Here is a 13599-nt window from a genome sequence, read left to right as displayed (position 1 = left end):
CCCTGGGTCCAGGTCACCTGCACCGGCCTTGGCCACCAGGATGGGAACAGCTTGGCCCTTGCTCTCTGGGGTGGAAATGCCTCTCCGCTGATCTGTGACCAGTCCCCTCACCTCTGAATGACCTTCCCAAGGTCCTGCAGACTGCTGGTCACCCACCTCTGCTGACCTGCAGGTCACACTCTCTACCCAGGCCCTCCCTTTCATCCACATCTGCTTTTCGTCCCTTGACAGCATCCTGCTATCTCTGGTCAAGCGTTCTCGTGGCCCTTGTGTGTTTACAGTCCTTACTGCCTTTTCAGAGGCCGTCACGGGAGGAGGTGGAGATACATACGCTGGTCAACCCACCTTGTTGAACAGGAGGCCCTCATCTCCTGCCTGAGGTCATCCCCAGGCATGCCCTCCAGAGCTCTCCTCCACCATCTGCCCTTCCTCACGCAGGCTCCTCTCCCTCCCGTGGGGTAAGAACATGTGAGCATCTCACACTGAAACCAGCTGCCGGCCGAGTTCTGAGCCGTGTGCCATCCTCGCAGCATCCACGGGGCAGGGCGGCTCCCATCTCTCCACCAGGGTGGAAGGTAGGGTCTGCCCTTCAGAGGGGAGGTCAGCACCTGAACCCCGGTCTGCACAGTCGTGAGCTGAACCCACAATCCAACCCATGCTGCCACCTCCTCCTCCACTCAAAATAAAAGAAGCCCCCCCCGCCACGAGATGCATAATCACAACATCTGCTGAGACAACATGTAAGAAACAGGATTTCCATGTCCATCTGCCTAAAATTAATATAAATTTAAAAATAAAATTTAAATATTTTTTAAAATAAAAGTTTCAGATAAATGAAAATAACACTTAAAATGTTCCTTTTTTGTAATTTGATTTTTGTTTTATTGATCAAAATTTCTAATTAAACATACAAATGATTAACGTTTACTAACCAGATGTCATGATAAGTTATTTAAATATGGTAAGCCACTACCTATACTCTGAATATTTTTCAAAATTAAGTGCTGTGTTGTTTCTTCATTTTTATTACTAGACTCTACTGATCTACTGCTGCTCTCTCAATAAATCACTTAAATTCAAAACAAATGTTTGATTTGTTAATTTTGAGGAGTTGAAATAATTTAAGAACAAAATATAAGAACAAATAATTTAAGAACAAAGCAACATTCTTATTTATAGAGAAAGATAAATATGGAAATCATAGTATTACCACAACCTCAATAAGCAGGACGTTTGTTTAATTTCTAAACCTACTGACGTATTAGTGCTCATAAAACAAGAAAGGAACTTATATCTGTTACTGTTTACATACTCATTTCTGTACTTTAAAATTTTTTATTTTATTCAAGTATAGTTGACTTATAGTGCTGTATTAGTTTATGCTGTTTCTTTTTCCTATGCTTGGAGCAGAGATGGGAGATTTTCATCTTTCTGGCCCAAAATAAAAAGCTTCTATTGATGTGAAAACTCTTTTAGGTTCAAATGAAGATGATGGTACAGCTCATATTTACATCATGCTGGTCACTGTTCTAAGTACTTTACATATCAGTTCAGTTCAGTCGCTCAGTCGTGTCCGACTCTTTGTGACCCCATGAATCGCAGCATGCTAGGCCACCCTGTCCATCACCAACTCCCGGAGTTCACTGAGACTCACATCCATCAAGTCAGTGATGCCATCCAGCCATCTCATCCTCTGTCGTCCCCTTCTCCTCCTGCCCCCAATCCCTCCCAGTCTCACAGTCTTTTCCAATGAGTCAGCTCTTCACATGAGGTGGCCAAAGTACTGGAGTTTCAGCTTTAGCATCATTCCTTCCAAAGAACATCCAGGGCTGATCTCCTTCAGAATGGACTGGTTGGATCTCCTTGCAGTCCAAGGGACTCTCAGGCGTCTTCTCCAGCACCACAGTTCAAAAGCATCAATTCTTTGGCACTCAGCTTTCTTCACAGTCCAACTCTCACATCCATACATGACCACTGGAAAAACCATAGCCTTGAGTAGACGGACCTTTGTTGGCAAAGTAATGTCTCTGCTTTTCAATATGCTATCTAGGTTGGTCATAACTTTTCTTCCAAGGAGTAAGTGTCTTTTAATTTCATGGCTGCAGTCACCATCTGCAGTGATTTTGGAGCCCCAAAAAATAAAGTCTGACACTGTTTCCACTGTTTCCCCATCTATTTCCCATGAAGTGATGGGACCAGATGCCATGATCTTCGTTTTCTGAATGTTGAGCTTTAAGCCAACTTTTTCACTCTCCACTTTCACTTTCATCAAGAGGCTTTTTAGTTCCTCTTCACTTTCTGCCATCTAAACCCTATGAGGCGATTGTTATTATTATTCCAATTTACAGATGAGAAAATCGAGGCACAGAGAAGCTACTGCCCAGAGTTGTGTAATCTGAATGTAGGATTTGCAGCCTGGCTCCAGAATTCAGGCTCTGAAATCTAATGGACTCTAGTTTGTCAGGACAAACCCTGGAGGGCAGAGGTGTGCTGGACACAACAAGAAAACAAAGACGTGCAGTTAAAAACTGGACTTCTGGGTTTCCCTGGTGACTCAGTGTTTAAGAATCCACCCGCCAGTGCAAGAGATGGGTTCAATCCCTGGTTCAGGAAGATCCCACATGCCGCGAAGCAGCTAAACCTGTGGGCCACAGCTGAAGCCTGAGCAACCTAGAGACTGCACTCCAGAACAAGAGAAACCACCCCAGTGAGAAGCCTGAGCTCTGCAATGAAGAGTAGTCCTTGCTCTCTGCAAACAGAGAAAGCTCTTGTGCAGCAATGAAGACCCAGCGCACACACACACACACACACACACACACACACACACACACAGCTGAACGCCTCCTCCCTCCCAGCACCCCACTGAGTTTGGTGGCTGAATACTGCCCCTTCCACTCCACAATCTCTGGTTCAAGTATTAGATTTCTCCAAACTTGGTCATATTTTTAAAATACTGCTAGTGCAACAGCACTCTGCTAGACAACTTTATTATAACGATGAAAAGCTACTATCAGAAAGTTAGAATTCCACTCAGCTAGGAATGTCTCACTGTTTGCATGATGAACAGACACAAAGAAGCTGAGCAGGTTCTTGGTTTTTCCGAAGCCCAGACTTCCAGCATCTGAGAAGGGGCGGGACACCCAAGGCTTTCGCTGACCTGACAGGTGATGGCAGGCCCCACAGGCCAAGAGACTCAACACATGTTCCCACAAAGCAGAAAACTCGCCCATTGTGTGGACTAAATAGGGCTCAGGGCCTAGACCTGGCAGGACAACATTACAGAAGAAAATGACAGGCTAATTTTGTTTGGAACTCAGATCTGAAATTCCACTTAGCAAACAAAACACAGCATCAGATCAAAAACAAACTGTTCCCTCTGATCAAGGAGGGGTCACCCGGGGAATTCACAAGAGTTCAACGTGAAGGAAAGCTGAATGAAACGCCGCACGGGACAGTAAAAGCTGTGGGTTATTTCCACAGATGCCAAGGAGGTGCTCTATAAATTTAATTTATGGCAAATGCCTTATGAAGAATGCTGTCACATGCCCCAAAGAACAGATGATGACAACCCTCTTCAAAATGCTGAAAACCAGAGACCAGAAATATTTTCGGTAGAAAAACACTAGAAAACTAAATAATATGAGTAAAAAAAAAGCATGAAGCATAGAGAAAAGGGGTGAATATAAAAGATGTTAAAAACTGCTTGTAAATGATACCATTGCAAGATCCATGGAAATCAGTAACAAAAAGTAAGAAGTCAATTAGTACAGCAAAGTTGCAAGGCATAGAAAAAAGCCCTCCAAACTAAACGCAGGGAAAATATATGAAAAATATAACTCCATTCACAGTCCTGATTAAGAACATTAAACATTCAAGAATACATTTGGCAAAAGCCACACAAGATGTAGCTGAAGAAAATTCTGGAATGCGAGCTGCAGAGGGCTGGATCCCGCAGAAGGCAGTCTCTCTGTTCCTGTCTGGAGACCCAAGAAACAAAGAAAGTAGACTCTTGAGACTGACAGGCAGGTTTAATATTACCAAGAATTTGCTAACAATATCCGGAAGGCTCTATAAATAAATCCAGTCATAATTTCTAAATGCAGGGGTGGAGTTGCTAATAAAAGATAAAGGGCATTTATCAGAATTCAAAGTATTTGCCATGCCAGCAAGCATTAAGGTATGTCCCGCCACCCATGGAGGCTATGGAGGCTGTCTTCATAGGGTGCAGGGTCAATCTGAATTCCATAAAGACCCACGCCCGTCATAACAAAGGATCTTGGGTAGAGGAGGCCTCCTCCAGGGGAAACAGCAGCCAAATGAATGGATGGGAAACATCTAGAACTTTATGCCTAGGTTCTGCTTTGGGGCAGACCCAGCCCGGGAAGTCTTGCTGCCCTAATTCAGTGCACTCATTGGCTTGTTGTTGTTCAGTCGCTAAGTCATGTCCAACTCTTTGTGACCTCATGGACTGCAACACACCAGGCTCCTCTGTTCTCCACTACTCCCAGAGCTTGCTCAAATTCATGTCCACTGAGTCAGTGATGCTATCGAACCATCTCATCCTCTGTTGTCTCCTTCTCCTCTTGCCCTCAATCTTTCCCAGCATCAGGGTCTTTTCCAATCAGTTGGCTCTTCACATCAGGTGGCCAAAGTATGGAAACTTCAGCTTCAGCATCAGTCCTTCCAATGAATATTCAGGATTGATTCCCTTAGGATTGACTGGTTTGACCTCCTTGCTGTCCAAGGGACTCTCAAGTCTTCTCCAACACCACAGTTCAAAAGCATCAATTCTTTGGTGCTCACACTTCTTTATGGTCCAGCTCTCACATCCGTACATGACTACTGGAAAAAACCACAGCTCCGACTAGACGGACCTTTGTCAGCAAAGTGATGTTTCTGCTTTTTAATATGCTGTCTAGGTTTATCATAGCTTTTCCTCCAAAGAGCAAGCATCTTCTAATTTTGTGGCTGTAGTCACTGCCCTCAGTGATTTCGGAGCCCAAGAAAATAAAATCTGTCACTGCTTCCACTTTTTCCCCTTCTATTTGCAATGAAATGATATTCAGCCTTGTTGTACTCCTTTGCCAATTTGGAACCAGTTTGTTGTTGCAGTTATAACTGTTGGTTCTTGACCTACATACAGGTTTCTCAGGAGACAACTAAGGTGGTCCAGTATTCCCATCTCTTAAAAAATTTTCCAGTTTGTTGTGATCCACATAGTCACAGGCTTTAGCATAGTCAATGAAGTAGATGTTTTTCTGGAGTTCTTTTGCTTTCTTTATGATCCAACAGATGTTGGCAATTTGATCTCTAGTTACTCTGCCTTTTCCAAATCCAGCTTATACATCTGGAAGTTCTTGGTTCACATACTGCTCAAGCCTAGCTTGAAGGATTCTGAGCATAACCTTGCTAGCATGTGAAATGAGGCAACTGTACAGTGGCTGAAACATTCTTTGGGATTGGAATGAAAACTGACCTTTTCTAGTCCTGTGGCCATGGCTGAGTTTTTCAAATTTGCTGGCACACTGAGTGTGGCACTTTCACAGCATCATCTTTCAGGATTTGAAATAGCTCAACTGGAATTCCATCACCTCCACTAGCTTTGTTTGTAGTAATGCTTCCTAAGGCCCACTTAACTTCACACTCCAGGATGTCTAGGTTAGGTAAGTGACCACACGATCATGGTTATCTGGGTCATTAAGATCTTTTTTGTATAGTTCTTCTTGCCACTTTTCTTAATCTCTTTGGCTTCCGTTAGGTCCTTACTGTTTCTGTCGTGTATTGTGCCCATCTTTGCATGAAACGTTCCCTTGGTATCTCTAATTTTCTTGAAGAGATCTTTGGCATTACCCAGGGTCACAGAGGCAGGACTCCCTCCAGGGCCAGAGCAGAGCCAACTCCTATCTGGAACTTCTGGCCAAAGACCTTCCTGGGGGCTTGATCCTTCCAAGTCCTGGCATTTGGGCTGTACCCTCTTTCTTCCTCACCTGCTGTTTTTCAGGGAACCCTTGTTGGAGAGACCAGGCAAGGTTGTTGATTGATAGGGAAATATTAAGTAACAATAGCTGCGAGAGCATGCAACCAGACATCCTTACTGTTTCCCGCGGAGACTGGCTTCAGTGTTCCAGTTTCCCTGCTGCCCCTTCCCTGCTGGCTACAACCCTACCACTCCCTGGGCCCCCATCCTGTGTAGCCCCCACTTCCCTCACAGCCCCAGTCCACCCTGACCCCCACCCTGCCTTGAGCTCAAAGTCTCAGCATCCTTCCACTGAGCCAGTGCTCAGGAAGACGACCTGAGACAAGGAAAAGGGCAAGAGGATGTTTTAACTACTGAGACCATTACTGAGATGTAAGTCACATAACCACAAATTCACCCTCTGAAAGTGCAGAAATCATCGGTTTTCATCACAGAGTTGTGCACCCTTCACCACCTTTCTCTGATTTCAGACCATTTTTGTCACTCTGAACAGAAACCCCCGTGCGTGTGAGCAGTCATTCCCTATTTGCCATTATCCCCCATCCTCCCAGGCCCCCTGCAACCACTCATCTAATCTGTCTCTATTTACCTGCCTATTCTGGATGTTTCACCTAAGTGGACTCATATAACAGGTGGCCCTGGGTGATCAGCTCCTCCCACTCAGCGTAATGTTCCCAGGGCCCACTGTGCTGTGGTGAGCATCATCACCTCATTTCGGTTTATTGGCCAATACTGTTCCACTGCCGGTATATCCCACGTTCTGTTTATCTGCTCATCAGTGCAGGGACACACGGAGAGTTTCTGCTGTTTGGGTCTGGGGAGTGATGCTGCTCTGAGCATCCCTGTACAAGCTGTGCTGTGGACCTGTGTTCTTATTTCTCTGGGGTATGGCACAGCGGTTTTTAAACGTGTGAGTGCTCTGAGTTTAAAAGCAGAACCCATCTCCCAAGGTAGTTGGTCTCAGGCAGGTCACTTAACCTCGTGTCTTCACTTCCTCAAGTGGCAAATCTGGATAATGACACCTGCCCTGGACACCCCACAGGATTACCGAGGAGTGGGATAACAGATGTGAAAGTGTTCTTGAAATCTTAAATGTGCCTTGTAAAGAGAAGCCAGTATTTTATTCATGGGACCACTTAGAATTTTTTTTTAAGTATTTGATTGGTTTCAGACTTCAGTATATGACCTAGAAACGTTACAGATACTGAAGTCAGGGGGACCGTGGGTGCAAAAGACTGAATATGACGGCTGAAAGAGACCAGATTGTTATTTCTACAGCTTGGCAGTTTTCCTATGACTGGGGGATTGTGCGGTGCCTGGGTTGGGGGGAAGGGAGGAAAACAACTTGCAATATTCAGACACACCATGTGCTGGGGTGGAAAAATCTACATCTTGCAAAATGGGAACTTTCAAGTTATTTTATACATGATAAGCTTTTAAATTTTTCCAATTTTCCTATCTAGTTGTTTGTACTCTTTCTGGAATATTCCTTAGCATTCTTGGTCAAAGGGAGGCCTAAAGTGAAAGTCTTAGTCACTCAGTCATGTCTAACTCTTTGCCACCCCATGGACTGTAGTCTGCCAGGCTCCTCTGTCCATGGAATTCTTCCAGCAAGAATACTGGAGTGGGTAGCCATTCCTTTCTCCAGGGCAAGGGGGGCTTGGCCTAAAGGACACAGCTTTTCCTGTGACGCCCTCCTTTGTCTCAGAGCCCTCTGACTGTGGCAGGGAATAGGGCCAAGTCTTTGCTCCTCACTCAATTTCCAGACCACTCTCCTTCACTCCTTCCTACACTCTCTAATTCTGAAACTCATTTCATCTAATGGTATTGCCCACGGCCCTTCAATGTCACCATCATCTACCATCTGCATCATCTTTCCACGCCCCACCAGGGCATCTACCCTCCAAATGGAATCTTTACCAACAGCCTCTACTCTACCTTCTCAGTTTAGTTCAGTTCAGTTGCTCAGTCATGTCTGACTTTTTGCGACCCCATGGACTTCACTATGCCAGGCCTCCCTGTCCGTCGCCAAATCTCAGAGTTTACTCAAACTCATGTCCACTGAGTAGGTGATACCATCCAACCATCTCACCCTTTGTCGTCACTTTCTCCTCCTGTCTTCATCTTTCCCAGCATCAGGATCTTTTCAAATGAGTCAGCTTTTCATATCAGGTGGCCAAAGGACTGGAGTTTCAGCTTCAACATCAGTCCTTCCAATGAATATTCAGGACTGATTTCTTTTAGGATGGACTGGTTGTATCTCCTTGCATTCCAAGGGACTCTCAAGAGTCTTCTTCAACACCAAAAGCATTAATTCTTCGGTGCTCAGCTTTCTACCTTCTCATCTTCCTGCAATCAAGAACCTCAGCTCCTCTCTCTGCATGCTGGGGCCTGTGCCCTTGCTAGCAAGGACGTCACCCCACTTCTCCTTCCTCCTCTCATTTCACCCCACTTCCTTTACGCTGGCCATTCCCTTCAACATACAAACAGACTATTGTTTCCTATCTTTAAATCTGTCTCCGGACCCCATTTCCCCTGCCACCAGCTACAGCAAAATGCCTTTAAAAACCCAGCTTTGCACCGTCTACAGTTTCTCCCCTCTTCCTCTCTCCTACATTCACGTGAGTCCATCTTTCTACTCCATCTCACCCATGAAGGTCAAGGCCACCACAGGACTCCACATCGCTGCCCCCGGCCAATCCTCAGCCTTCTTCTGGCCTGCCTCAGCAGCCTCTGACAGAGTCTGCTACTCCCTCCTCCCAGAAACTGCATTCATTTTCCTCCTGGCTCCACAGTTGTGTTTCTTCCTCAACAATCATGCCTGTAATTCCTCTGCTTGTTTCTCCCCCACCATCTCTTGCCATTGGATGGCCAAGTCTGAGTCCTTGAACCTGCTCTCTGTTCTGTCTACACTCATCTCCTGTCTCATAAAAATTGTCTATGCCAACAGCTGTAGAATTTATATTTCATACACAGACCTCTGGTCTGAACTCAAGTCAGCTGCCTACTTATGCTCACTGGATGTCCAACGGGCATCTCAAACTAAACATCTCCGAAAATGAACTGCCGATCTCTCCAGCCGCAAAACTCTGCAAGCCCTCAGTCTCAGCCTTACTGCTTTTCTTTTCTGACCTGGAAAACAGGGTTACTGAGAGCTAGAAATCAGGCAGGAGTTGCAGTGCTTCTGGCATCATGTTCCTGCTGTATACGAACTCCTTAGCCCCTATGTGCCTGAGTCCTCCACTGTAAATGGAAATAATAATACTAACAGCTCCGACGTTGCAGGGGAGTCATGAGTTATTACATTTCGAGTGCCTGCAGAGTCAGCACTGTAACAGGCGTTTGAGATGACCAGCAACAACTGCTGGGCTACTGCTCTGTAACGGGCACAACGCTGGGTGAAGACTCTTTGCGGCCACGGCCTCCTGACTGGGGTTTCTTGCTGGAAAGCGAAGTGGTACAATAAAGCCTCCTCAAGATCTTTCCTAACTTAAAGATAGGGGCCAGGGTGTTTTCACAAAGCAACGAACATTGCTGGGAAAGATCAAGAAAAAAGCGGACGCAGACAGCACTTCCTCAAAAATAAGTCCACAAGGGCTCAGTGGGCGTAAAGTAAGCACTGTGTTTGGCGGAGCTCTTCTCTATTGGGGCCGTGGGGGAGCGCGAGGGGAGTTGGAGCATCTGAGGAAAAGGCATGCCCTGTCCGCAGAAGCTGACAGTCTGTGCTGAGGTGTATCTTTATTTGCTAAAACTGCAAAAAGAAGGGGTGTAGGAGAAAAGAAAAGGAAAAGAGAAAGCTATCTTTTTGCCTGAAGAAGCCCACTCCACGGCTGCGCCCGGGCAGCGCCTCACTTACGCGTTCGACATGTTGGCTGTTTTCCCTCTTTGCCTCGCCTGCCGGGAAGCTCTTCTGTCGTCCTCTGATGCGCGGCTGGCTGCAGGGTCGGGGCACCACCAGAGGGGCTGGGGGAAGGTGCTTCCGAGGGAGGGACTGGGAACGGGGATATCCTCTGACTTCGGGAAGGGAAAGGCGGTAGGAAGGGAATGCCTACACTCTCCAAGACGGGGGATTCCAGAGCCTTCCTTTAGGAGGCTCGGGAACTTAACTCTGGCCACCCAGCGAGACGCACGAGGGGGAACCTAGCAACGGAGACGCTACGCCTGCGCAATACGCAGTGGAGGGGGCGGTCCTTTCTGCCACCCCCCCTGCGTGCTATGCGCCTGCGCAGCGCTGCCTGCTGTTTCCCTGGCAACCGCGCGGGGCGGAAGCTACTGCATTATTGGTGGATGCGCAGGTCTGAGTCACCATCTCTCAGCAACCACCGCGAGGCGTTTGCTTCTCGGAGTACCCGCCCGGCGTTCCCCTGAGCTGGCCCCACGTCCCATACACCCGCTCTTTGTTCTCCACGCCCGCGTCCCGCTTTCTCTTTTGCACATTTTCATCTCCACTTTGAGATACGTAGCCTTGGACTAGGTCCTTAATGATTGTAGCCGCAGTCTTCCCATCTGTAAAGTGGTGTAGCAGTCTTTCGTTCTTTTGAAACCTTACTGGGTATCTACTCTGTACCAAGCACAGACTTCAGTTCTAGGGGTGCAGAGTAGATGCAGATGCTGCCTTTCTTGGGTTTAATGAAAATGGAAAAAGGCGACAGTGCATTGTAAGTGTAAGATGCCTTGTGGATGTTAGCGTTTAGCAGGCCGCTGTGAGTGTTTGGGTTCCTTGTTCTGTCATTACCTTTCGTATCTGTTGAGATTTATTTGCAGACTTGATAATCTGCAGTACCTACTGGAACGTATTCAGAACGAATGCAGCTGAAAGGTATAAAGAAACATTTCTGAAACGAATGAAGTCTGCAGATCAAAAGTTCTCACTGTGTTCCAGGAAAAACTGACATGGAACAACCAACACAAGATATCCTGAGTATGTTATTGAACTTCAAGGAGAAGTGGTACAGGGAATCTGGCTGGTCTCGAATTTCTCCATAGTAGCTTATCAATTTCAGATGAAAAGGTAGCGATATTTCTAAGGTTCCTGAGGAAAAATGTGAACCAGGATATTTCTACTGGTTGTAGTTAATTTTCCAAAATATGAAAGCTCTCAGGAAACACAGCATTGTGTAAACTGGCATGTTTTCAAATGCAGGTAATAGAAAACCACTGGGTTAATGTCCAATGGCTTAAACAATAGGAGAATTTATAATCTTCCTTAACAACAAGGATAGAGCTGAGGCTGTTTTGGAGCTGAGTATTCAGTGGCTCAAGGACATCACCAGTCTTTGATGGTCTTTCCATCTTTTGGAGCGGTCAGTCATCCTTAGGATGCTGGGTGACTTCCCTTTGCAGTGGCTCTACAGCCTCACTCTGTAACATGAAGATAGAAAAGGACCAGCTGAGAACTGCGACCTCCAATGGCAACCCACTCCAGTACTCTTGTCTGGAAAATCCCATGGATGGAAGAGCCTGGTAAGCTATAGTCCGTGGGGTCGCAAAGAGTCGAACACGACTGAGCGACTTCACCTTCACCTTAAGCAGCACTTACCTGCATTAAGAGAGAGGTAGATAGTAGAAGAACTGTATCAAGAAGTGTAGGCTGTTATGTAAGGCAGCATTCCATGTGTGCCCATGAGCTTTTCTAGAAAATAAAGCACTTGTTGACGAAATCCAGCAATTTAAAGATACAAGCCCTGTGAAATAAAAGAGCAGGCACTCAGTATAAGAGAGACAAGTTCTCCCAAGGTCCACATGCCAGGAAAACAAACATAATTGTTCTTTGATTACACTCCACGACCTTTGCTTTCTATGCCAGGGACTGTTGAGGACCTGACCTACATTCATTCATTAAATCTTCCTACTAATTTTATGAGTCGAGTAATATTTTCATCCTCATTTTATACATGTGGAATTTTCCAGGTAGAGAGACTCAGAGAGGTTAATTCTATATCCAAGGCCATCCTCCACTTCATGGTAGAGTTGCTATTCGGACCACCTGGTACTCTCCCTTTAAAGACCACACACCTAACAATTATCATTTTATTGGTAGCAACAGTTATCTTATTGGATATTTGTTTAAAATTTTGGTTTCCTATGAGACAAATGTTACTAAAGATCAGTTCAGTTCAGTTCAGTCGCTCAGTCATGTCCGACTCTTCACGACTCCATGAACCACAGCTCACCAGGCCTCCCTGTCCATCACCAACTCCCGGAGTCCACCCAAACCCATGTCCATTGAGTTGGTGAAGCCATCCAACCATCTCATCCTCTGTCATCCCCTTCTCCTCCTGCCCTCAATCTTTCCCAGCATCAGGGTCTTTTCAAATGAGTCAGCTCTTTGCATCACGTGGCCAAAGTGTTGGAGTTTCAGCTTCAAAATCAGTCCTTCCAATGAACACCCAGCACTGATCTCCTTTAGGATGGACTGGTTGGATCTCTTTGCAGTCCAAGGGACTCTCAAGAGTCTTCTCCAACACCACAGTTCAAAAGCATCAATTCTTTGGTGCTCAGCTTTCTTTATAGTCCAACTCTCACATCCATACATGACCACTGGAAAAACCATAGCCTTGACTAGACAGACCTTGGTTGACAAAATAATGTCTCTGCTTTTTAGTATGCTGTCTAGGATGATCATAACTTTCCTTCCAAGGAGTAAGAGTCTTTTAATTTCATGGCTGCAGTCACCATCTGCAGTGATTTTGGAGCCCAGAAAAATAAAGTCAGCCACTGTTTCCACTGTTTCTCCATGTATTTGCCATGAAGTGATGGGACCGAATGCCATGATCTTAATTTTCTGAATGTTGAGCTTTAAGCCAACTTTTTCACTCTCCTCTTTCACTTTCATCAAGAGGCTATTTAGTTCTTCTTCACTTTCTGCTATAAGGGTGGTGTCATCTGCATATCTGAGGTTATTGATATTTGTCCCGGCAACCTTGATTCCAGCTTGTGCTTCCTCCAGCTCAGCGTTTCTCATGATGTACTCTGCATAGAAGTTAAATAAGCAGGGTGACAATATACAGCCTTGACATACTCCTTTTTGTATTTGGAACCAGTCTGTTGTTCCATGTTCAGTTCTAACTGTTGCTTCCTGACCTGCATACTGGTTTCTCAAGAGGCAGGTCAGGTGGTCTGATATTACCAACTCTTGAAGAATTTTCCACAGTTTATTGTGATCCACACAGTCAAAGGCTTTGGCATAGTTACTAGAGATAGTATTTCCCAAACCATTTTCCTTTAAGAAAAAAAAGTTGCTACTTAATCATGTGAATACTCTAGAAAAGGTGACTTTGTCCTCAGTATTTAATTATGCAGCTTCCTGATCATACCACCGGGTCTCTGAGCAAACTCATCTTTTTGGTCTTCTGAATATATATGAAGTCATTTGGATAAACATTGAGTGATGCCCATTCTGTATTTATTTGGTCTCCAAAATCAGTGTGGACAGTGACTGCAGCCATGAAATTAAAAGACGCTTGCTCCTTGGAAGAAAAACTATGACAAACCTAGACAGCATATTAAAAAGCAGAGACATCACTTTGCTGACAAAGGTCTATCTAGCAAAGCTATGATTTTTCAGTAGTCATGTATTGATGTGAGAGCTGGACCATGAAGATGGCTGAGTGCCAAAGAAT

The 13599-nt window shown here is 45.5% G+C and overlaps 1 protein-coding gene across 5 annotated transcripts in view; it reads right to left on the bottom strand.

The window, feature by feature from the left end:
• Positions 1–10602, bottom strand: part of DRC11 (dynein regulatory complex subunit 11) — a 187615-nt gene extending 177013 nt beyond the window's left edge. For 4 of the 5 annotated variants that reach the window (XM_086376589.1, XM_086376598.1, XM_086376607.1 and 1 more), the window contains exon 1: positions 9834–10602. In XM_086376589.1, the coding sequence (XP_086232715.1) occupies positions 9834–9844 (11 nt within the window). In that variant the 5' untranslated portion in view covers positions 9845–10602. The remainder of the gene's footprint in view (positions 1–9833) is intronic. The other variant, XM_086376621.1, reaches the window with a different exon arrangement.
• Positions 10603–13599: the final 2997 nt, after the last annotated feature.

This window comes from Bos grunniens, chromosome 3 (assembly GCF_055505025.1).
Source record: "Bos grunniens cultivar Pamir isolate PY7600 chromosome 3, Bosgru_T2T1.0, whole genome shotgun sequence".
Taxonomy (NCBI): domain Eukaryota; kingdom Metazoa; phylum Chordata; class Mammalia; order Artiodactyla; family Bovidae; genus Bos; species Bos grunniens.
Note: the sequence above shows the minus strand (reverse complement) of the source record. Positions and strands in the feature narration are given on the sequence as shown.